Consider the following 22,815-nt stretch of genomic DNA (forward strand, 5'->3'; position numbering starts at 1 on the left):
GATTCATCTAATTCTGCTACATGAGGTTCCTGCAATAAAGTTACTTGGCACCTTTTTTGATTTGAGATGTCTCAGGATTTTAATTCTTTTGGAAGGTCAATTAGGTCCCCTCACATTCCAGGTATGCGCGCACAGAAAATTTGTGGCAAAGTTTTGAAAGATATTTTAAGTAGGGCTGTCAAGTGATTAAAAAAGTAATCGCGATAAATCATGTGATTAAAAAAATTGCAATTAATCGCACTGTTAAACAATAATAGAATACCATTTATTTAAGTATTTTTGGATGTTTTCTGCATTTTCAAATATATTGATTTCAATTACAACCCAGAACACAGAGTACAGTGCTCATCTTATATTTATTTTTATTACAAATATTTGTGCTATAACAAAAGAAATAGTATTTTTCAATTCACCTCAGACAAGTATTGTAACACAGTAACTCCTCACTTAAAGTCATCCCAGTTAACGTTGTTGATCAATTAGGGAACATGCTTGTTTAAAGTTGTGCAATGCTCTCTTCTAACGTTGTTTGGCAGCTGCCCGCTTTGTCCACTGCTTGCAGGAAGAGCAGCCTGTTGCAGCTAGCTGGTGGGGGCTTGTAACCAGGGTGGACCAGCAGCTCCCCACCAGCTCCCCACTCCCCTAAGTTCCCTGTGCTGCAGCCACCCAGCAGGCTAGCAATTGCTGGCAGTTCAGCTGTCCCTCCCCCCAATGCCAGGTGCTGCTCCTGCCCTCTGCCTTGGAGCTGCTCCAAGAGACTCCTGCTTACTGTGCAGTGGGGAAGGGGAGGAGGTTATGTCAGGGTGTCTCCCTTCCCCCAACCCCTTCCCCTGCACTCCACTTACCCCTTCTCCATATAGAGCAGGGAGGGGACACGGACGGAGAGAGACAGAGAGAACTTGGGGCAGCAGCTGCTGTCTCAACTTCCTGATCTACTTAAAAAGACAATGCACGTAAGAGTGGGTCAGCTTACTTAAAGGGGCAATGTGCATCTCTCTCTCCCCCACCCACACAAGGTGTGTCTGTCTCTGTCTGCTATGTTGTCTCCCCTACCTCGTGTTCGTGCTGCCTTGTGTGAGAGGCTACATTAACAACGTGTTAACCCTTGAGGGCTCAGCCGAGTGCTAGTTCATCATTTAGCAGCAAGGCATTCCCTGGGAAATATCCTTCCCTCTTCCACCCTCTGACAAGCTTCACAATCATCATAGCTGTGAACAGTATTAAGTTGTTTGTTTAAAACGTATACTGTGTGTATATCTATATAATATATAGTTTTTTGTCTGGTGAAAAAAATTTCCCTGGAACATACCCCCCTCATTTACATTAATTCTTAGGGGGAAATTGGATTCGCTTAACATCATTTCACTTAAAGTCGCATTTTTTCAGAAACACAACTACAACGTTAAGCGAGGAGTTACTGTACAATCCTCTTTATCATGAAAGTTGAACTTACAAATGTAGAATTATGTACATAAAAATAACTGCATTCAAAAATAAAACAATGTAAAACTTTGGGCATACAAGACCACTCAGTTCTACTTCTTGTTCAGTCACGCAGACAAAGAAGTTTGTTTACATTTATGGGAGATAATGCTGCCCGCTTCTTGTTTATGTCACCTGAAAGTGAGAACAAGTGTTCACATGGCACAGTTGTAGCCGGTGTCGCAGGATGCGAGGGGCCAGATGCGTTAAAGATTCATATGTCCCTTCATGCTTCAACCACCATTCTATAGGACATGAGTCCATCTAATGAGGGGTTCTGCTTGATAACTTTCCAAAGCAGTGCAGACCGACGCATGTTCACTTTAATCATCTGAGTCAGATGCCACCAGCAGAAGGCTGACTTTTTTTGGTGGTTCGGGTTCTGTAGTTTCTGAATCAGACTGTTGCTCTTTTAAGACTTGTGAAAGCATGCTCCACACCTTGTCCCGCTCAGATTTCAGAAGGCACTTCAGATTCTTAAACCTTGGGTGGAGTGCTGTAGTTATCCTTAGAAATCTCATATTGGTATCTTATTTGCGTTTTGTCAAGTCTGCAGTGAAAGTGTTCTTAAAACGAACATGTGCTGGGTCATCATCTGAGACTGCTATAACATGAAATATATGACAGAATGCAGGTAAAACAGAGCAGAAGACAGACTATTCTCCTCCAAGGAGTTCAGTCACAAATTTAATTAACGCATTATTTTTTAATGAGCGTCATCAGCATGGAAGCATGTCCTCTAGAATGGTAGCCAAAGCATGAAAGGGCATATGAATGTTTAGCATATCTTGCATATAAATACCTTGCAATGCCGGCTACAAAAGTGCCATGCAAATGCCTGTTCTCACTTTCAGGTGACGTAAACAAGAAGCAGGCAGTACTATCTCCCATAAATGTAAACAAACTTGTTTGCCTTACTGACTGGCTGAACAAGAAGTAGGACTGAGTGGACTTTTAGGCCAAAGTTTAAAATTCTGTTTTTAAGGGCAGTTACATAATAACAAAATCTACATTTGTAAGTTGCACTTTCACGATAAAGAGATTGCATTACAGTATTGTATGAGGTGAACTGAAAAATATTTTTTACAGTGCAAATATTTGTAATAAAAATTATATATAGTGAGCAGTGTACACTTTGTATTCTGTGTTGTAATTGAATATATTTGAAAATGTAGAAAACATCCAAAAATATTTAATACATTTCAATTGGGATTCTATTGCTTAACATTGAGATTAAAATTGCAATTAATTTTTTTTAGTTAATCGCGTGAGTTAACCACAATTAATCAATAACCCTAATTTTAAGATGTATAACATTACTCTAAAGACATATATGTCTCCACTAATATTGTAATACCACATCTCTAGGCTGCTATCTGTGTTTATACATATTAGATACTGGTTAGTTTTGAATGAATTTTTGCCTTCAACTGAGTCTAAGGGTGTCAGGTATACAAAAAGATCTATAGTTAAATAGGTGTCTTCCAAGGTGTCTTCCAAAGTATATTTGTAACAGAAAACGAAAATACTCAGACTTAAAACAAGCCAATGTGGGCATGTTCAGATCCCTGACTGCTTCAGTTCCCTCTGCTCCTGCCCTTCCTATATTATATAATAATATTCTAAACACAAATATATTTAAGTAATTTGATAAAACAAATCAGTTAGTACAAAATCTAAATATATATTAAAAAGTTTCATATTAATTGTATGTCAGATGCCCTGCACAAATTGAATAACTAATGCCATTTAAGGCTACATATCTGGAGTATGGATTGTTCCAAGGGATTTGTGGTTACCATAACATGATCCATCAGAGGTTCTAGTGAAGAGGTGCTGTGCAAGTTGTGATGATCAGTGCAGATAATACTACAATCAATAGGTAGTGCTATATCACCCAGTTTAGTGTTAATCTGTTACTCTCTCCAGTGCTATACAGTTGTTACTGCTCAGTTCCAAAAGGTGGTCGATGGAAGAGTTCAGCCTAGCTGGTTATCTGCTTGGAGTTGGAAGATTATAAAAGTGAATATTATCATATCCAGAAGAATACATAGGAAAACAAACTGATTTCTACATTTGTTGAGGTATGCTTTTCATGATGGGGGGGAAAATATGCTATTTTTGGTCAAATCTGGTTTCAGTCTTTGAAGTGTCTGCCAAGTTTCAGAGGGGGGGTTGCAAAAGTCTTGTGAAGCCTGCTAAATCCACACTGAAGGTGGAAGGGTACTTAGTGTTGCATCTGACAGTGGTCCCCCGTAGGATTTGCTATATGCCATTGAATGCAGGGCTCTTTTTGTTAAGATCAGAGAAGTCAGAAAAAAAGATTCTGTGGTCCTTATACTTAAGGTTTTAGCATTTTTGGCAGAATATCCTTGAACTTCAGCGGCTTGAAGATGATGGGGCTGGGCCTGTCAGATTCCTGCCTTCTAGTACCAGGCATCTGATGGGCCCTTTCAATAACTAATGGCAGCTGGGGTCCATGGAGATGTCCACCCCACACAAAGCAGAGCAGGTTAACTGAGGTCAATTAACCTGACTGGCTCTCCCCCAGGTGCAGCCTGTGCTTGAAAGATTGATTGATGATGGAGCCCCCTGAGAAGGAACATGCAGGGCAGATATAAAAATCAGGAAGCTGGCAATGGAAAGGGGCTGAAAGGGAAGTGAGGTGTGTTTAAAGCTACAGAGCTAGGTAGTCTGCAGAAGGAAGGAGTATGGGCTAGGAAACCCAGAGAGCAGGGGAGCCACAAGAGAAGTAGGAAGGAGTCCAGGGAAATAGCAAGCAGACCATAGTTGCTGGACATAGCGTCCTGGGACTGGAACCCAGAGTAGCAGACAGGGCCAGGTTTCTCTAACAGCCATTGGGAAAGTGGCACAGAACCTGGCTGTAGATTGGAAGACTAACTGGAGCAGATGAAGACAGCTGATCCAGTGGGCTTTGATAGCCTGGAAAGGAAGGACTACATAGTGACCTGGCCAGAGGGCTGAGTCATGAAGAGGGAGCACCTGAGTTCCAGAGACAGAGAGAACAAGAGGGAATACAGTGTGAGCAACTATCAAGAGGGGGGGAAAACAGACCTGGATGGAGCTAATCCCCATAGCAGCCAAGAAGAGGCACCCTAGCGGTGAGTGAACCCCATTACAGGGGCCAATTTAAATATCGTATGGAGCAGCTTCTGAAGAAAGTGAATACTATCTTTCTCCTGAGCAAACCATTTGGGATTTGACATACATACATCTTTAGAGAGGCCACAAATATCCTTTGAGATTGAATCCTATCTGTCTGAGAAATTCTTTCAATGCCATGATATCCTGGGCTAGATTTTGCTGTGCTTCCCTCTTCAGCTGCTTCCGTGATTCAGGCTTAGGTCTTTCGTTGCCTCACTTTTTCATTGGAAGCAGTTTGAAGATTATCCAGGAATCTAATTTACATTTATGACCAACTTTTTCCAAATTTGCTAGGAAAGTAATTATAAGAGATGAACTGATAAGTAGGAAGGTCTGGGATGAGGCAGATGTCTTCTTCATGGGTACCATATGACTGTTCTGTTAATTCTAACCACCCATTTCTTTGCAGTCTTCTAATTCCAAACCCTTAGCTTCCTCAACATTCTACCAGTGGAAGGGCTAGTTTATTCTGCCCAGGCCTTCCAGTGATAACTATGTATTTCAGGAAAGCCTTTCCTCTCTAAACATGAGCTTCCTAAAAAGGTCCAACTTAGCCCCATGGAGAAAGAAAGAACAGTTGTGCTGTACCCCATCAACATACATTTCCAGAATTGACTCTCAGAAACTGGGAACTTCAGTTCACTGTGTTATTTCTCCTATAACTAACCCCAGGTGTAAATTCACAAACAGTAACTACTAATGCTGGAAAACCTTTAAGGAAAGGCTTGTTAAGAAAGACATTGTATAGGGATAACTTTACTTAAAATTTAACTCTTATCAGAGGACTTCTGCAATATGAGACATGCTACTTTGCAAGGGATGCTCTTCAATACTTTTTACGCTATTAAATCTTGTTTTATTACCATTTTGTTCTGTATGCAGAATACAAATGTTTTCTGAGAATTAGTGATATTATCAGATACATCAACTTGCATTTAAAGTTTAATGTTGCATTTCTATGATTAAGAATAAAGGCATGTACATTACCTATTTCATCGATAAAAATGATGGAAGGTTGGAGTTTTATAGCAAGGGAGAAGACCGCAGCAGCCAGTTTCTGAGACTCCCCATACCATTTATCAGTCAATGTTGAAGGCTGGAGATTAATAAATCGACAACCTGCTTCCTTTGCTGTAGCTTTGGCAATCAGAGTTTTACCACAACCTGGAGGGCCATAGAGAAGTACTCCTGAAAAATAACAATATTAAAGTTTTAGGGTCACTGGAAGGAAGGAAAGACCCCAGTGTGACTAACATAGTGATGTATGAATTCATATTCTATCTAGATTTCCCTAAGGCTGGCATCCAGGTACTTTTCAGTAACTACCACCAAACTCCATGTACACAATTGTCCTGCAATTATCTTATTGTCTTAATATTAAAAAAAGAAATAATTTCAAATTATTCAAGACAGCTTTACCTTCGTTTTTTTAGTGAAGAGTTAATATATAATAGCTCACTTTAAACTTAAGAAACATCTGAAGCTTTGTTTTGTGCCTATTACAGTTATAAGTAACACTCTACATTACTATGATTCAAACAAGCTAGTGGGGGGGAAAAAAATTTCAGTTTGCTTACTTCAGGCATTTGCTAGGGCTTTGTTTATAGTCACTACCTTCCTGAAAAGACTTACGGAAAAAAATCTGTAATGAGGTACGGAAATCCATACAAGTTATTTTAAAAGCATTTTTTTTAAATTCCATGCATATTATTTAGAAGTACTCAATTTTTTTTCTAAAATTAGTCAAACAATTTATTAGAGTTTCCTATAGTGGACAGGTTTTCTTATTTAGTTAGACTTAAATGGGTGTTCTCTATAAACACAGCTGCAGAAGCTGGTGAGTTAGTTTTTTCTTAATTTAAATGTTTTTGAGGCTGTCTACATCTACATAAGGATAATTACTTTAGAGATGCATCTCCCATCTTCATGATTTAAATGACTAATCAAATTGAGGGGCATGGTCTGTTTGGAAGGTCTACATAAATAGTCCTTTCATCATCTTATTAAAGCACATGACAGAACACCAATTTTCCAACCAAGATGAATTCCTAACAGTGGACAATTTTGTATCAAACTGAAACATCAATTTCCAAACAAAATAGAACTGAACATTTTAAGGGGACAATTGATAGATGTACGCAGTAATTAATTATATAAAGAAGGCTTTCACATAATACAAAGAAAAGATGGAAGAGATCTTGGTCGATAGAAAATAAGCCTTGTCCTCCTATCTAACTACTTAGGTCCAAATTTTGCTTTCATGTACATGAGTACAAGGCAATTGTGACTAAGCACTTCAGTGGACACACTTCAACTTTACAACACTATAAAGAAGAGCAGATTTTTGACCTTTTCTCTCTTAGGTTGAGTTGGCAGTGAACTTATCTAACTAAACACCAGAGAAGGAGGGATGAAGGGTCTACATATTCACACTTGCATTCTCTTATTGCCTGGATTACTGGAGTCAAAAGGGACCTGCAAAATTAGCTTGCAGTAACTCTTCACATTTAAGGCCTTTGTTTCTATCAGTGCACTGGTATCCTTATCGAAGTGTGGAAACATTTCCTAGCATATACCATAGATCTATATCTGATCTCAGCAAAAAGAACACAACTAAATGTATAAAAAAAAAAAAAGAAAACCCCACCACCAGAAATCCAGAATTAATGCACAAGTTGGATGTCTCTTGGAAATGTGTATTTGGATTGGTAGAACATGCATGGATATGACTTCAATAAAAATCGACATTATACAATAACTGAAGACCGTTTGTGAAGTAGTGCAAAGATCTTAGACTAAACATAAATGGCCATCTCACAAAAGAAACAAAAAGCCTCAAGCAATAAGCAATGAGATGATTCTATAACGTCAATCCTCATAATTAAAGTGATCGAAAAATACCATTCTGAGGAATTACACTTTAAATATTAGGTTGTGATTTGACCCTTCTCCTTAACACAAGGGTATTATTGATAATACCCAACTTTATTTTGAAAGCATAAAAGTTAAAAAAAAAATTTTTTGTCCTAGATAGTCATTACAATTTTTGTTAATAAAAGAAACCACGGACAAGTTATATCAAGAACAGTGGTTTTCAAACTTTTGTATTGGTAACCTCTTTCACATAGCAAGCCTCTGAGTGCGGCACCCCCTCCATAAATTAAAAAACACTTTTTAAATATATTTAAACACCATTATAAATGCTGGAGACAAAGTGGGGTTTAGGGTGGAGGTTGACAGCTCGCAACCCCCAATGTAATAACCTTGCGACCCCCTGAGGAGTCCCAACCCCCAGTTTGAGAACTCCTGATCTAGAATGCTTTCTCCTTACCTTTTGGTGGCTGCAAGAGTCTGGAATTCTCAAACAAATGTTTCTTCTTGATAGGTAAAATGACTGTGTCCTTCAGATCTGTAATGACATCATCTAAACCTGCAATATCACTCCAGGTTACCTGATGTACAAAAACAGTATTGGGAAAAAAAGTTAATGTATCATACCCACAGCCAGCAAACATAACCCTGATTCCTAGATGGCCTCCAAGGAATCATTAAACAAACAAAAAAAGGGCAGTGTGAAATCTCAGATTCAAGAACACGTACATTTAATTATTTTTATGCATAATGTAACAAAATGCAGAGAAAAATGCAGGTTTCTCTCTATGATGCAGTTAAGATTTCCTGGTAGAAAATTATTTTCCACTTGGATACATTCTGACAATGATGAGCTTTTAAAATTTCAAACGTTCTACATTTATGAAAATATAATTCCTAGTTGAAGGATAGATTTGACTACTACTGACAGTATTAAGAGCTTCCATGTATCAAATGTTGTACTCTGTTTTATACATATATAAAGTTCCATGCTTCTTATAGGAATAATAGGGGGAAAATGAGCAGTGAATATAGTGTCTTACATGCATGCTAAGAGGGTCTACTAGATGTGCGGCAATGCTCATTTCATATTCAGTAAGCTTGACATTTTTCACCCCAATCTGCTTCATTAGTTTTTCTGCCTAGAAAGAGAGAACAGAAGCCATTAACATTATAAAAAGAAAATAGTTAAATAGTTTAAAAACAGACTTTAAACAGTTGCTATTTTGGGCGTTGGAAGTTAAGAGTTAGAAATGAGATAGGTAGTCATTCACTGAACATGGCTTGAGTCCTTTGCAACAATAAGGCATTACTGTCTATCTGCTCAGTGGCCTATGTGAAGCTAATTCATGATCTCAGTTTCTGACAAATGTCACATCAAAAAAATTACATAGAAACATCCAAGACTGAAAAGGCATAAAATTCCTGCTCTGTCTCAGTCCTTCAGAACAGGGCTGAGGCACATTAATGGGTGGTGGCTACCGCTTCCCACAGCTCCCATTGGCTGGGAATGGGGAACCATGGACACTATGAGCTGCAGGGGGCTGTGCCTGCGGACAGTCAACATAAACAAAATGTCTCGCGGCCCACGTTCGGATTACCCTGATGGGCCATGTGGCAAAGGTTGCCAACCTCTGCAGTAGGGGGTACTCCTCCCTCTGCCAGCATTATAGCCCTATGCTGGGGCAGTGCTTTTAAGAACTTTGCATTAAAGATGCAGTCTGTTAAATGATGCTGGAGAGTGGTCCTGACCACTTCTTATCAAACAAAGAACCCTGAAGAGAGTTAATTCTAATTAGTTTGGCCAAGATGATGGGGTAAGTATACTCCATTTTTCTAGATGTCCTTTGCACCACGGCACTATGTAAAATACAAAGTTTCCGTTGGATATGCTAGTGTCCACTTCCTATTTTAAACCAGGGCTTGAAAAATTTATACCAATTACTAATCAAAAGATTAAACTTTAGATAGATGCAAGAGACTTAGGAGGGAGGGAATGAAATAGCCAGGTCCAGGTTACCCCACTGCTTCCCAGAAGTACCAGGAATGGGGAGGATGTGGGACTGCTACTAGGGTGTTATCCACAGATTCTGCTTGAAGACTATCAGCCTCTGGTTAGTAGGTGACTGTGACAATGCGGTTCTGGTGGAACCCAACTGAGAGTGCCAACTCAGGACAAATTGCTCAAACAGGGCAGTTACAGCCCAAAGCTGGGGGTTTTTCCACCTCTAAGGCAAACCAAACCAGCCAGACTAAGAGGACTTCGGTCTCACCCCCTGGCTAACCGCAAGTCTCACAAGCAATCTCCTTAGACACCCCAGTTTCCCAGTATTACCACCAGTGCCACTCGTTATGGGGACAAATGGTTATGAAAACCAATACCCCAGTAAAAGAAAAAGGTTCTCCCGATCCCAAAGGACCAAGCCCCAGACCCAGGTCAATATACAAATCAGATCTTATCCACAAATCACGCTGTTGCCAATCCTTTAGAATCTAAAATCTAAAGGTTTATTCATAAAAGGGAAAAGATAGAGATGAGAGTTAGAATTGGTTAAATGGAATCAATTACAGTAATGGCAAAGTTCTTGGTTCAGGCTTGCAGCAGCGATGGAATAAGCTGCAGGTTCAAATCAAGTCTCTGGAATACATCCCCTGCTGGGATGGGTCCTCAGTCCTTTGTCCAAAGCTTCAGCTTGTAGCAAAGTTCCCCCAGAGGTATGAAGCAGGATTGAAGACAAGATGGAGATGAGGCATCAGCCTTATATAGTCTTTTCCAGGTTTAAGAACACCTTTGTTCTTACCGTGGAAAATTACAGCAAAATGGAGTCTGGAGTCACATGGGCCAGTCCCTGCATATTTTGCTGAGTTACAAGACGTATCTGCCTTCTCTCAATGGGTCCATTGTATAGCTGATGGTCCTTAATGGGCCATCAAGCAGGCTAGGCAGAGCTAATCCCCGCTTGTCTGGGATGTCACCAAGCAGCATAGCCTAAGTTTGAAATACAGACAGTATAGAGCCAATATTCCTAACTTCAACTACAAAATTGATACATACATATAGACAGCATAATTATAACCAGTAAACCATAACCTTGTCTTAGACACCCCATTTGACCCCCTTTACACAAGATCTGGGTGCCACTACAGGACCTTGGTTGCAACAATGATCTACATGGTCCCAGAGTATACGTGACCGAAATTTAAAACTCCAACCACTCGACCTACTGAGAAGGCTTGTGTCTCGGTCTCTTCCCTCCTGTCCAGAGCACCTTAGCTGCTGTAGAGAATCATAGAAATGTAGGGCTGTAAGGAACTTCAAGAAGTCTTCAAGTCCAGCCCTCTGAGCTGTGGCAGAACCAAGTAAACTTAGACCATCCCTGACAGGTGTTTGTCCAACCTGTTCTTAAAAAATATCTCCAATCATGGGGATTCCACAATCTCTCTTGAAGCCTATTCCAGATCTTAGCTACCCTTGTAGTTAGAAAGTTTTTCCTAATATCTAACCTAAATCTTCTTGCTGCAGAGTAAGCTCAGTACTACTTATCCTACTTTCAGTGGATATGAACAATTGATCACTGTCCTCTTTTCATAACTGCTCTTAACATACTTGGAAGACTTATCAGATCTGCTTCCCTCCCCCCATCTTCTTTTCTCAAGACTAAACATGCTCAGGTTTTTAACCTTTCCTCAAAGGAAACCTGATCTAAACCTTTTATCATTTTTGTTGCTCTCCTCCTGATTCTCTCCTAAAGTGTGGTGCCCAGAAATGGACAATACGACAGCTAAGGTCTCACCAGTGCTGAGTAGAACAGGACAATTACCTCCCATGTCTTATATACGACACTCCTGTTAATACACCCCAGAAATAGATTAGCTCGCAGCTGCATCACAATGTTGATTCCATCTGTGATCCACTATAACCCCCCGATCCTTTTCAGCATACTTCCAGCTAGCCAGTTATTCCCCATTTTGGAGTTGTGCATTTGAATTTTTTCCTTCGTAAGTGAACTACTTTGCACTTGTCTTTACTGAATTTCTTGTTGATTTCAGAACAATTCTCCAATTTGTCAAGGTCATTTTGAATTATAATCCTGTCCTCCAAAGTGCTTGCAACCACTCCCAGTTTAGTGTCATCTGCAAATTGTATAAGCATACTCTCATGGAAATATTGACTAGTGCCAGAGCCAGAACTGATCCCTGTAGGACACCACTAGATACGCCACGCTGCCCTCCCGTCCGGTTTGACAGCAAACCATTGATAACTACTCTTTTAGCTAGTTGTGCACCCATCTTGAAATCATTTCATCTGGACCACATTTCCATACTTTGCTTATGCGAATGTCATGTGGGACTGTGTCAAAGGCCTTATGAAAATCAAGACATATCAGAGACAGCTTCCTCCCTATCTACCAGGCAATAAACCTGTCAAGGAACAAAATTAGGTTGGGTTTGGCAAGATTTGTTGACAAATCCATGCTAGTTATTCTTTATTCCTATTATCTTCCAGGTGCTTATGAATTAATTGTCTAATAATTTGTTCCAGTATCTTTCCAGGTGTCGAAGTAAGGCTGGTCTGTCATTCCCTGGGCCCTCTTTTTTCCCCTTTTTAAAAGATAGGTACTCTGTTTGCCCTTCTCCAGTCTTCTGGGACCTCACTCATCCTCCAGAAGTTCTGACAGATAATTGCTAAGGGCTCCTAGATTGCTTCAGCTAGTTCCTTAAGTACCCTAGGATAAATTTCATTAGGCTCTGCTGACTTGAATACATCTACCATATCTAAATACTCTTTAATCTGGTCTTTTCTATTTTGGCTTGCATCCAGTCTCCCTTGTTAATATTTCTTGTGTTGAGTATCTGCTCACCATTAACCTTTTCAGGGAAGATTGACGCAAAGTAAGCATTAAACACCTCAGCTTTCTTGATATCATCTGTTATTAGCGCTTCTTTTCCCCGCTAAGTAGAGGACTTACACTTTCCCCCTCCTTTCTTGTGCTCCTATGTATTTAAAGAACCTCTTCTTATTGCCTTCTGTCACTTGACAGGTGTAACTCATGTACTTTAGCCTTTCTATTTTCATTCCTACATGTTGGTGCTATTCTTTTGTACCCCTCCTTAGCTATTCGTCCATGTTTCCATTTTTTGGTAGGATTCCTTTTTGATTTTTTTCAGGTAAAGAGCTCCTGATGGAGCATACTGGCCTCTTATTATTCTTCCTCTCGATCCTACATCTGCTATGACTGCCTATATTAACTCCAATTCCCCAAAAGCTGTAGCAGTTCCATATAATTAGACTGAGAGTATTAATTTCACCCTGCTGCTAATTAAGCAAAGCTATTAGCAGCATAAAAGGTACTGGAACTGTCTGCAGACTTGAGGAAGACAACACTGCATCACTTTACATTTGGAAGGTTTTCACAACCATATGAGCTAGAAACTTTAAAGTTTAAATTTCGCAGAGATTGACAGCTTAGGCCATAATACCTGCCAGAGAAATGTTCCCACTCGTTTCTACTGAGTGGGTTCTTTCAATCCCTGTCCTAAATGTGCTTCAGCAGTTGGTGAACTGGCTTCTGTGCATATACAGAGAGGTTTGTATAAAAGTGTTCTTAGAAAGTAAAAAAAATTTGAAAGTTTGATCTTACCTGTTTCTGAGCTTCCACTTTTTGCTTCCTGGTTGGATCAATTGCATCTACCATCCATTTAATGGTAAAATAAGTTACCGCACCAAATATCGTCAAACGGAAAATTAAACCAACAACTTCATTCCGACTCAGGGGGCGAGAAAAGGCTTCAGCATGAACCATTTTGATTTAATACTAAACAGAAGTCAGAAGAAAAAAGCTTTAGACTTGAAAAATATGCACTTTATTTTCTTTTAAAAAAACATTTTAGAAATATTTATCCACTTATGTAGCAGTTAGACTATTTTTACAGTGGTGGCACAAGCTCATATGCAACTTCTTGCTAAACTAAATAATTAGTTAAATCTGGAACTAAACAACTAAAGGACACTTGTGATTGACAATATGTAAACTTATGATCATCCTCAAACTGGAAACAGAAGCACAAAAATTAGAATGGAAAGGGTTAAATGCTTAGTCAACATCTCGTTTCATTTTCACCTCTGTTAGAGTACAAAAGACAACCAGTTGAATCCTTGCTTCTGTATTTTAATGTATTCAACAAGGTCCTCACTTCAGAAAAGTTGTTCCTTAAAAATTTTGCCTTCCTTTCAACCATACAATATCTTACTAATAGGAACGTGCCACATTTTAGTTCCAAGTTTAGCCCATTCCTATTCAGGCCTGCTGTTTTATTGCTGTGATTTAACAATATCAAAAATGTTGACTCAAAAAGACAAGGAAAAGAACTGCCTGTTAAAGAAAGATATAACACAGTATTTCAAATTTCTTCCTCTATTACTTTTGTATGTGTCTCACTGTCACATTTTTAAGACCTGTAGTCCACATTTGGGTATTAGAAAGTAGAGAATTGTAGTCTGGATCCATTACAAGACATCTGTACTCTTGATTTGTAGAGTTCCCCAGAAGGCTGTAAATGCTGGCTTTGTAGCAGACTTAACTACAGTATTTTCTATTGTTGGCTTCTCTGAAGCCAACCCTTATCCGTTGATAAAGTTCCTTTAGGCGATGCAGCCTCCCTAGATGTGACACCAGATGGAGAAATAATAAATTCTCCTGGTCCTAAAATGTAAAAAATTCAGATTCGGAATCTGGGGGTCAGTGGAAGGATGCAATCTATGGGTATGTCTACATTACAGCAGCACAGCTATGGTGCTGCAGCTATTCTGGAGTAGTGTGGACTCTTCCTACATCAACAGAAGGGTTTTTTTTCCATCCATGCAGGTAATCCACCTCTGAGAGGCGGTAGCTAGGTCAGTGAAAGAATTCTTCTGTTGACCCAACTGCTTCTCCAGTGAAGGAAATCTCAACTTAATGGCATCACATGGTTGCAAAATTTTTCACAGCCCTGAGCAAGGTAGTTTGGTCAATCTAATTTTTAGGTGTAGACCAGGACTATGTGCTACTGAACTAGGAGGATCTCAAGTCTGAAAACTTTGAGCAGTTTCATTCAACCACTGATGCCTTCCTTTTTAGGGCAGTGGTCGCCAACCCGTCGATCCTGGGGACTCTCCCAGTCAATCGCGATCTCTGGCCGCTGCGGCGCAGCGGAGCTCCCTGCCTGTCGCGGCCCCACGCCGCTCCTTGAAGCGGCCAGCATGCCCCCGAGGCCTGGGGGAAGGGACCAGGGGTCTCCATGCGCTGCTCTGCCTGCAAGCACCACCACCATAGCTCCCATTGGCCACAGTTCCCTGTTCTCAGCCAATGGGAGTTTTTGGGGCAGTGCCTGCAGAGAGGAGCAGCACGCAGAGCCACGTGCCCCTCGCCCCCACCCAGGGGCCACAGGGGCACGTTGGTCCCTTCTGGGAGCGGCATGGGGCCGCGACAGGCAGGGAGCGTCCCTTAGCCTTGCTGTGCCGCTGACAGAGGTAAGTGCTGCCCAGCAGGAGGCTGTACCCCAACCCCTCTGGAGCCAGTACTCCAAACCTCCTCCTGCACCCCAACCCCCAGCCCTGAGCCCCCTCCCAGAGCCAGCACCCCATACCCCCTCCTTCACTCCAACCCCCTGCCCCAGCCCTGAGCCCTCTCCTGCACCCAAACACCCTCCCAGATCTTGCACCCCTCACCCCCTCCTGCATACCAACCCCTGTCCCAGGCTCAGCCCAGAGCACCCTACCACACTGCGAACTCCTCGTCCCCAGTCCAGAGCCCACACCCCCTCCCAAACCCCTGCCACATCCCGGTTAGAGTGAGGGAGAATAAGCAATTGGGCGGGGTGCCCTTTGGGGAGCGGGGGGCCTCAGGGAAGGGGCCGGGTAGATCCTGGGTTGCCCTTAAGTTCAAAAAGTGATCTTGGGCATAAAAAGGTTGGAGACTAGTGGTCTCGGGTGATGAAGTAAGACATCCTTTAGCAACATGAACCATTTCTGCTTCTCCATGTCTGACTTCCAAACTGAGCTGACAGCCAAGGCCAAACTGGCTGATTTAGAACCAAAGTATCCTTAATTTTTTTCCTCTCTTGGCTAATGCTATTCAGCCATACATGCAAAGATCCTGCACTCATGTTAAGACAGTGATGCCATTCTGTTCTGCCTGAATGCCATACATGGATTCAGCAGACCAGAATAAAAGAGCACCACAGTTAAGTGCCTACCAGAGGACCGCTAGAGCTGGCTAACATGTTCTAATACTGATCACTAAAACAAATTTGTTTAAACTCTTTTAAAGTCATTTTTACTTTTAGGAATATATTTTACTCTTAAATTTCCAAGTATATACTTACACATGAGATAATTAAGCTCCTAAAAAGGCAGGCTTTAACTAATTAGAATCATGTAGACAGTTTGATGATTTTGTTAAACCTGGTTTGTTGAAGCAAAGGGAATAAAAATATTCACCCAATACCAAAGAATCTCCAATAAGATGCTTATTTAGCAACCCCTGTGTGATTAAATCACTTGCAGTGAAATACCACACTATAAGAAAAGCTCTTAAACTAAAATCTGGCTTTTTTGTTAATTTTTCTAAACTACACCTCTACCCCGATATAACACGACCCGATAGAACACGAATTTGGATATAATGCGGTAAAGCAGTGCTCCGGGGGGGCGGGACTGCGCACTCCGGCGGATCAAAGCAAGTTTGATATAACGCGGTTTCACCTATAACACAGTAAGATTTTTTTTGTCTCCCGAGTACAGCATTATATCGAGGTAGAGGTATATTTTAAGACCTTTTGCCCAATGTATTTTAGTGGATTTTTCTGTCCGTTCACTGAGAAAGAGTTGAGCCTTTGATTAACTGCCCTAAGAAAGTTTTGTCTTACCAATGGCTGCATTTTAATTTATTTTAATTGTGTTTGTTGTTGCACCCTTCTACCTGCCTGTACAAAAGCCCTCCACAAGCATACAAAACTGGGCAGCTGTTCTGGTTTCTCTTGCTCTCCAAAGACATACTTTGCTTATCTTTTCATAAAAAAAAATTCTTGACTTTCCATGGACATCTGCGCAAGAGCAAATGCTCCTCTTTTCAAGATGTAAGCATAGATAATAGCTGAGTGCTTTTATTCAGGGACCTTCCCTCTCTTCCATTTGCTATATTTTCCTGGTAAATTATAAACTCTTTAGATCAGGGAGCATCTTTTTGTTGTACTGGTACAATACCTAATACAATGGGGACCTGATCCATAACTATGGCCTCTGAGCTGCTACCACAAAACAAAGCATACTGGCAACCACCTCACCTCAAACCCTTTTAGGCATTTCCTGCTCCTAAAATGGCTCCAGTGCACACCATGGATTAAATGAGGGGGCTCAAATATCTGTGTACTTCACAACCTTCTCTTGGAATCATAGAATATCAGGGTTGGAAGGGACCTCAGGAGGTCATCTAGTCCAACCTTATGCTCAAAGCAGGACCAATCCCCAAACAGATTTTTGCCCCAAATCCCTAAATGGTCCCTCAAGGATTGAACTCACAACCCTGGGTTTAGCAGGCCAATGCTCAAACCACTGAGCTCTCCCTCCCTCCTTTCCATCACTCCCTCCCTCCTTTCCATCACTCCCTCTTTAACTAGCAGGTATGAGTGCCAAAATCATTGGTAATCAAGTCTTCAAAAGCTGTCACAGTAATACCAATCACCTCAATACAGCTCTTGGCTAGCCTAAATCCCAATCCCTAAACAGGCCCTCCGGCTCGCTTATAATGGAAGTCTTCATTAAGTTACACATAGTTTATTACTTACATAAAGGTAAAAAAGGTACTAAAAGTGTCATTTCTCCTTCCGATTGTTGTTTCATTTGCTATAAATAGCACTGTGGTTTTTATTGTGGCAATATTGTCTGAAAAGAGTCAGAGACCACACCAAGGACATCAGGAGGTCACAAGATTGGAGGAGAGGTTACAGCATGCCTTCTCTACTTTTAAAACATCCAGTATGTCTGTCTCATGGGACTTTCCCCAAATAATCTGCCCAAGGTCAAAAGCATATAAAGACTATAGGATATACGCTAGAGGGCAGGTACAGTAGCACAAACTAACATTCCATGCAAAGAACCACTGCTTTTTGCATGCGCACTTTAGTCAATGAGGAAAGGGTTTAAGGTCACAGAAAACTCTGCCAATACATGTTAAAAACGTGCTCCATAGGAGAACTGTTCATTCAACATGCCCCGTTTGAAAGCATATATGTGCATTAAACAGTTAAATTAGCTATACCAATTCTGCTTAGACTGTCAGTAAAAAGTACTAAAAAAGTTGTACACCACCAAAAATAGTACAGTAGTACATAAGATCATGCTAAATTTTAATCCTAATAACTCAGTCAAATCAAAACATATTTTTCATCTGACTCCTTACACACATTTATAACTAGGGCCTATTTTCCTGCCAATTTCAGCTTTTTATCTCCCAGCTGTTATGGCATACTTTATAAAAAAAAATAAAAAAAAAAAAAGAGAGATTTGTTTTTATAATTGGTAAATTTATTTTTCCCCTCACCTTTCCTCATCTGGAAACTGTCAAACCACTTTTTGTTCTTATTTTACACATGCCCGAGATCACCAGTTCACCTTCAACCAAAGTCTAAACCCAGAATATTTTGACCTTATACAAGAAAGCTTGATAGTGTTAAACGGGGGCATTTATAAACAGGAAACAGATGTAACCCAACATATATACAACAGTAGGCCTAACTGTCAAATAGTTATTGGGGTACTGGACTTCATTTCTATCTGAGGGCAGATGGCATCAATTATGTATGGTTTAGTCCCTATTGCAGGTTAATCCAAAAACCATGCTGTAAATTTGCCAGAAGCTCAGAGGGAAACCCTAAAAAAAAAAGGAAGAGCTCACACCAACCGCTTTCTTTAGTATTTGGGTGAGCTAAAGGATTCTCATAAGCAACATGTAGACTCTTCCCATCAGGGTGGATTTGATTTAAATCAGTAGTCAGGAAGACTCAATTTAATCATGGATTTCTACATAAAAGTGGATTCTTGTTGGTTGTTATAACCTTAAAACATATTCTTCACAATTCAGAGAGAGATGAGACCCAAACTGAGTCTCTTTTAAGGCCTGCTGCTATTACAGGTTTTCCCTTCCAGTGAGAGAATGGTATGGTAGATCTCAAATCAATGAAGGCTACACTCAGAAAGACCTCAAGACTTCTGGAATATGCTGCTCAAACAGTTTCACTTTTGTTTCTACTGCCTGCCCCTCCCTTCTCCCATTTATCTCTACTTTTCCTTGGCCAGATCTATTTCGTCCCCAACAAACTTCTATTCATTGAACTTTCTGAAAGTTTGCACTTTTAGAGAGAGGTAAGGGATTGACTGTGTACACAAATTTGCAGAGGGACAATAGGGTTGAGGTCTGTTATTTCACACCTCTATATTTTATTTATTTAAAAACATTTTTGCTGTTAACAAGTATTATCCCTGGAGACACAAATCCACAGTTTGAGAACTGTAAAACTAAGCATCTCTGATGGTATCTTCTAGACTGAGCACTGAGTCCCATTGCGTAGATAGAAAGATTAATCTAAATAATCTATACAGAAGCCCCTGGAACCCTAAAATTGGGTCCCTAATCCATTAACTATTGGAGCTCATTTACAAAACTTTTCTTAAACAGTACATGAATAATATTGTCTCGTACTATAGAATTAATAATCCCTATTCCACGAGATATCTTTGAGCCATAATGTACCTTAATTAAAACTATCTTTAGATAGGTTTATTCCCCTCAAAAAGCATTTTTATCAAAAAAATCCAATTTAAATAAAAAAATCAATTTTTTTAAATAATTGATTTTTATCCGTGCTGCTTCCCAACAAGTGTGAACATCATAGGCTGATAACCAATGTGGGCCTACACTGTCCAAAATGGGTAAGCTAGGAAAATACAAAAGTGGCACTGTCAGGAGACGGCAAGTCTCTTCCCAGCTCAACTGCAGACCACCTATGCAACCCTGTGCAAGTAATTTAATCTCTACAGACTTCGATTCCCTATCTGCAAAACAGGAGTGACGGGGTATTAGGACGATTCCAGAGTATAAAGTGCTTTAAAAAGCAAAGATAGAGGAGACTATAGGGGCACAATGTTATCGCCAGTCACTGAAGGTCAATAGCGCTGGTACCGCTGGAGCAGGGTGGCTGCTCACTAGAGAAGCAGCACCGGCTGCCGCAGTGGCAGGAGCGGGCCGGGAATTACCACTGGAGCCCCGGGGCAATGGCGGGCGAGAAATGCTGCAGTAGGAGGGCAGGGACTGGAGCACCGGGCCTGGGCAGCAGGGGAGGGGGAAGCAACATCCCGGCCCGGGGGCAGCCCCGGCGATGCAGTGCTGGGTGGGTGGCGGGCAGGAAGCACCGTCCCTCTCTCCCTCCCCCACCCCGAGCCGCGGGTTACCAGGACGCGCAAGCAAGTGCGGGAATCCCCGCCTGTGACCTCCCCGCTGCCCCAGCCGGGCCCGCCAACCCCACAGGCCTGAGGGGGCCCACAGCCCGCTCCACACGGGACACTCACCCCGAGCCAGGCGGCGGGTCACAGGCAGCGCGCGCCAGCAGGAAGGAAGGAAGCAAGTAGCCGGCCCCGGCGGCGAGTGCCTGTTAACTCCCTCCCCCGGCCCTACAGCAGGCAGCCCCGCACAAAGGTTCCGCCTTGGCCGGGCGCGCGCGGGGCGGGCAGCCAGCGCGGCCTCTCTCCGCCAGTACCGACAGCGGGAGGCCTACGCAGGCCCTGCTGCTGCCCATGGGGAGCTGCCGGCCTGAGGGATCCCGGCAGCTGCGCGCCGCCCGGCGATCACCCATGGCCGGGTGGGCCCCCCGCTGCGGGGCTCGGCGCCGCCCCAGGCTGCGCGGCCGAGGTCCCTTTCGCCGCCGACTGTGGAATGATGCCTCCCGCCAAGTCACGCGGCCGCCGCGCTGAGGGCGAAGCCGCCCCGCCGTGGCAGCCTGGTCCTGCGCTCTAACTGTTACAGCCTTGGTCAGTTATCCACCCCGGGCTCGCCGTTCCTCTGCAGATCACCGTGACAGCCCCCAAATCCATACTACCCGATGTGCTGTGCCGTCCGAGGTGCCAAAGTCTCCTGCTCCCTGCTACAATAACAGTTACGCATTTTTCAATATAAAAATCATTTAAATTTAAACGTATGGTCAAATTTAAATAGTACAAGTGATGCTATAATAACTGAATAATTCATTTTCATATGTAATTGAATAAAGACCTGCATTGTAAATGGTACGTGGAACTACTGCGGAATTTAGCTCTGACATGGTGCAGAACACACCCGGCCTTTATTACTATCCACGTTGTACAGATTAAAAAATGTAGGCCCAGAGAGGTAAAATTAGTTGTTGAAGGTCACACAGGAAGTAAGTGACAGGGCTGGGAATGTTCTTTCGCAACAATTCTTTCCTAGTCCTCAGTTCTAGCATCTATATACCAATATACTACTTTCCTAATGCAATACATATGTTTTCATACAGCCAAGTGCAAGTTACTTGATATAGATCAACTAATCTACTGAGAACAAGCAGTTGGAGGTATATAAATTATTAATGATTATGTCTCTGATCCTCTGACACTTATACACATGCTTAACTTTATACACAAGTACTCTCATTGACTTCATTGGTGTTCCTCGTGCTCATAATGTTAAGCAGATACATAAATCTTTTTAAGACTGGGACCTATTATATTTGAGCTGTGTCTTATCACATGGAGAAAAATGGATTCCATAAGCATGCTTCGGCTAACTGGCTTCCCAAATAATATGGGATAGATCCTTAGCATATTGACTTCAATGGAATTATGACAATTTACACCAGCTGAGGATCTTTCCCTATTTAACTTCTAATTTAAAATTGACTGAAATATTATTCCAAGTGAAGATATAGTAGCTTTATGCTAAAAGTACAATAATTGTATGATTACAAACTATAATAATCCAATAACTAAAAAGTTAAAAATGTTATTCCAAGTACAGAAAATGTGTATTTTAGTTTGTCACCAACTTCACTTCTAAGGTTTGACAGTCATCTGTCAGATTCGTCTAACATTACTCTCCCATCTTTCAAAAACATCAAATTGTTTTGATTCTCCATCCACCCAAAAAGGAATGTGTCCATATGGTTCACTCCCAAATCCACAAGTGACACTCTTAGTATTAGGCATGATGGGGTGGCGTTGCTTGTCAAGAGCAAGATTATCCCCAGGGGAGAAGCATTCTGCTCCCAAAGTATTTCTATCTCCTGCTGGCTCAGAACCAAAATTCACATCTCCTATTTGATAATGTAATTCCAGGCTGGACACATTTGTTATTGTTATTATCCCCATTTCTCTGGTTTTGATAAAGGGAAGAGACTTAAAAATATGTCTGCAGTTTTCTGACCAAAAAAAAAAAAAGGATATAGTTTTTATGGAAGGGGTTTAACTTGGTGGATTGATGGTTACAGCATCAAATCTACCTAAGATTTTATATAGCCAGCGATGTATAAAATTTAAGAAAACTACTTAATCAGTAAACATTTATTATTGTTTTTCAATTTACTGCCTCAGCTGTCTGTTTACTGCAGGACCATCCACTAGTTTAAAAAAAGTAAGGGTAAAAAGTTAAGATTTTAATACACTTACCTTCTGTGTTAGTTATATATGCTAAATAAACCTAAAAAGAAAGGTCTGAGTAGGTCTTGCCTTGAGTAAAAACTGTCCATGCCTTTTAGTTGCGGTGTAATACTTTGTGAAGTCTGAAAGATGAACTAGTGAAAATCATTTTTGTCTTCCTTCACTCTCCTTCATACCCCTACCCCACTCCAGCCTTTTCTTCTGGTCCAAATCTTAAATTTTGTACAATTGTTATATATTGTATGCCTACCCAACAGCCACATAATACAACAGGTGTAAAATCAACATAGTGCACATATTAAACAATAGGTGTCTGACCAGCACACGCATAATAATAATACAATAGCTGTCTGACTAGCAAAACCAGAATAAAATAGTTGTGTGACCAGAATGCATAGCAAAAACAGTTTAATATTTCAAACACCTTATTAGTCTAAAAACATTTCCTAGCCTTAAGTGGGACACTCAGTACCACATATGTAAACAATTCTAATTTGGTAATACAAAGCTATATTACTAGCAGAGAACAAATAATATTTAATATTAATAATGAACAAACAAACTTATGTTATAGCTTATGTATCTCATAACCT

At 41.1% G+C, this 22,815-nt stretch overlaps 1 protein-coding gene across 2 annotated transcripts in view; it reads right to left on the reverse strand.

The window, feature by feature from the left end:
* The window catches only part of ATAD1 (ATPase family AAA domain containing 1), a 35,845-nt gene extending 15,353 nt beyond the window's left edge, over window positions 1-20,492 (reverse strand). Inside the window, exons 1-5 of one of the 2 annotated variants that reach the window (XM_034776363.1) lie at window positions 20,123-20,492; window positions 13,161-13,334; window positions 8,562-8,660; window positions 7,979-8,099; window positions 5,635-5,835 (exon numbers count right to left, since the gene is read on the reverse strand). In XM_034776363.1, coding sequence (XP_034632254.1) covers window positions 5,635-5,835; window positions 7,979-8,099; window positions 8,562-8,660; window positions 13,161-13,322 — 583 coding nt within the window. In that variant the 5' untranslated portion in view covers window positions 13,323-13,334; window positions 20,123-20,492. The other variant, XM_034776364.1, reaches the window with a different exon arrangement.
* Window positions 20,493-22,815: the final 2,323 nt, after the last annotated feature.

This window comes from Trachemys scripta, chromosome 7, assembly GCF_013100865.1.
Source record: "Trachemys scripta elegans isolate TJP31775 chromosome 7, CAS_Tse_1.0, whole genome shotgun sequence".
NCBI classification, from domain to species: Eukaryota; Metazoa; Chordata; order Testudines; family Emydidae; genus Trachemys; species Trachemys scripta.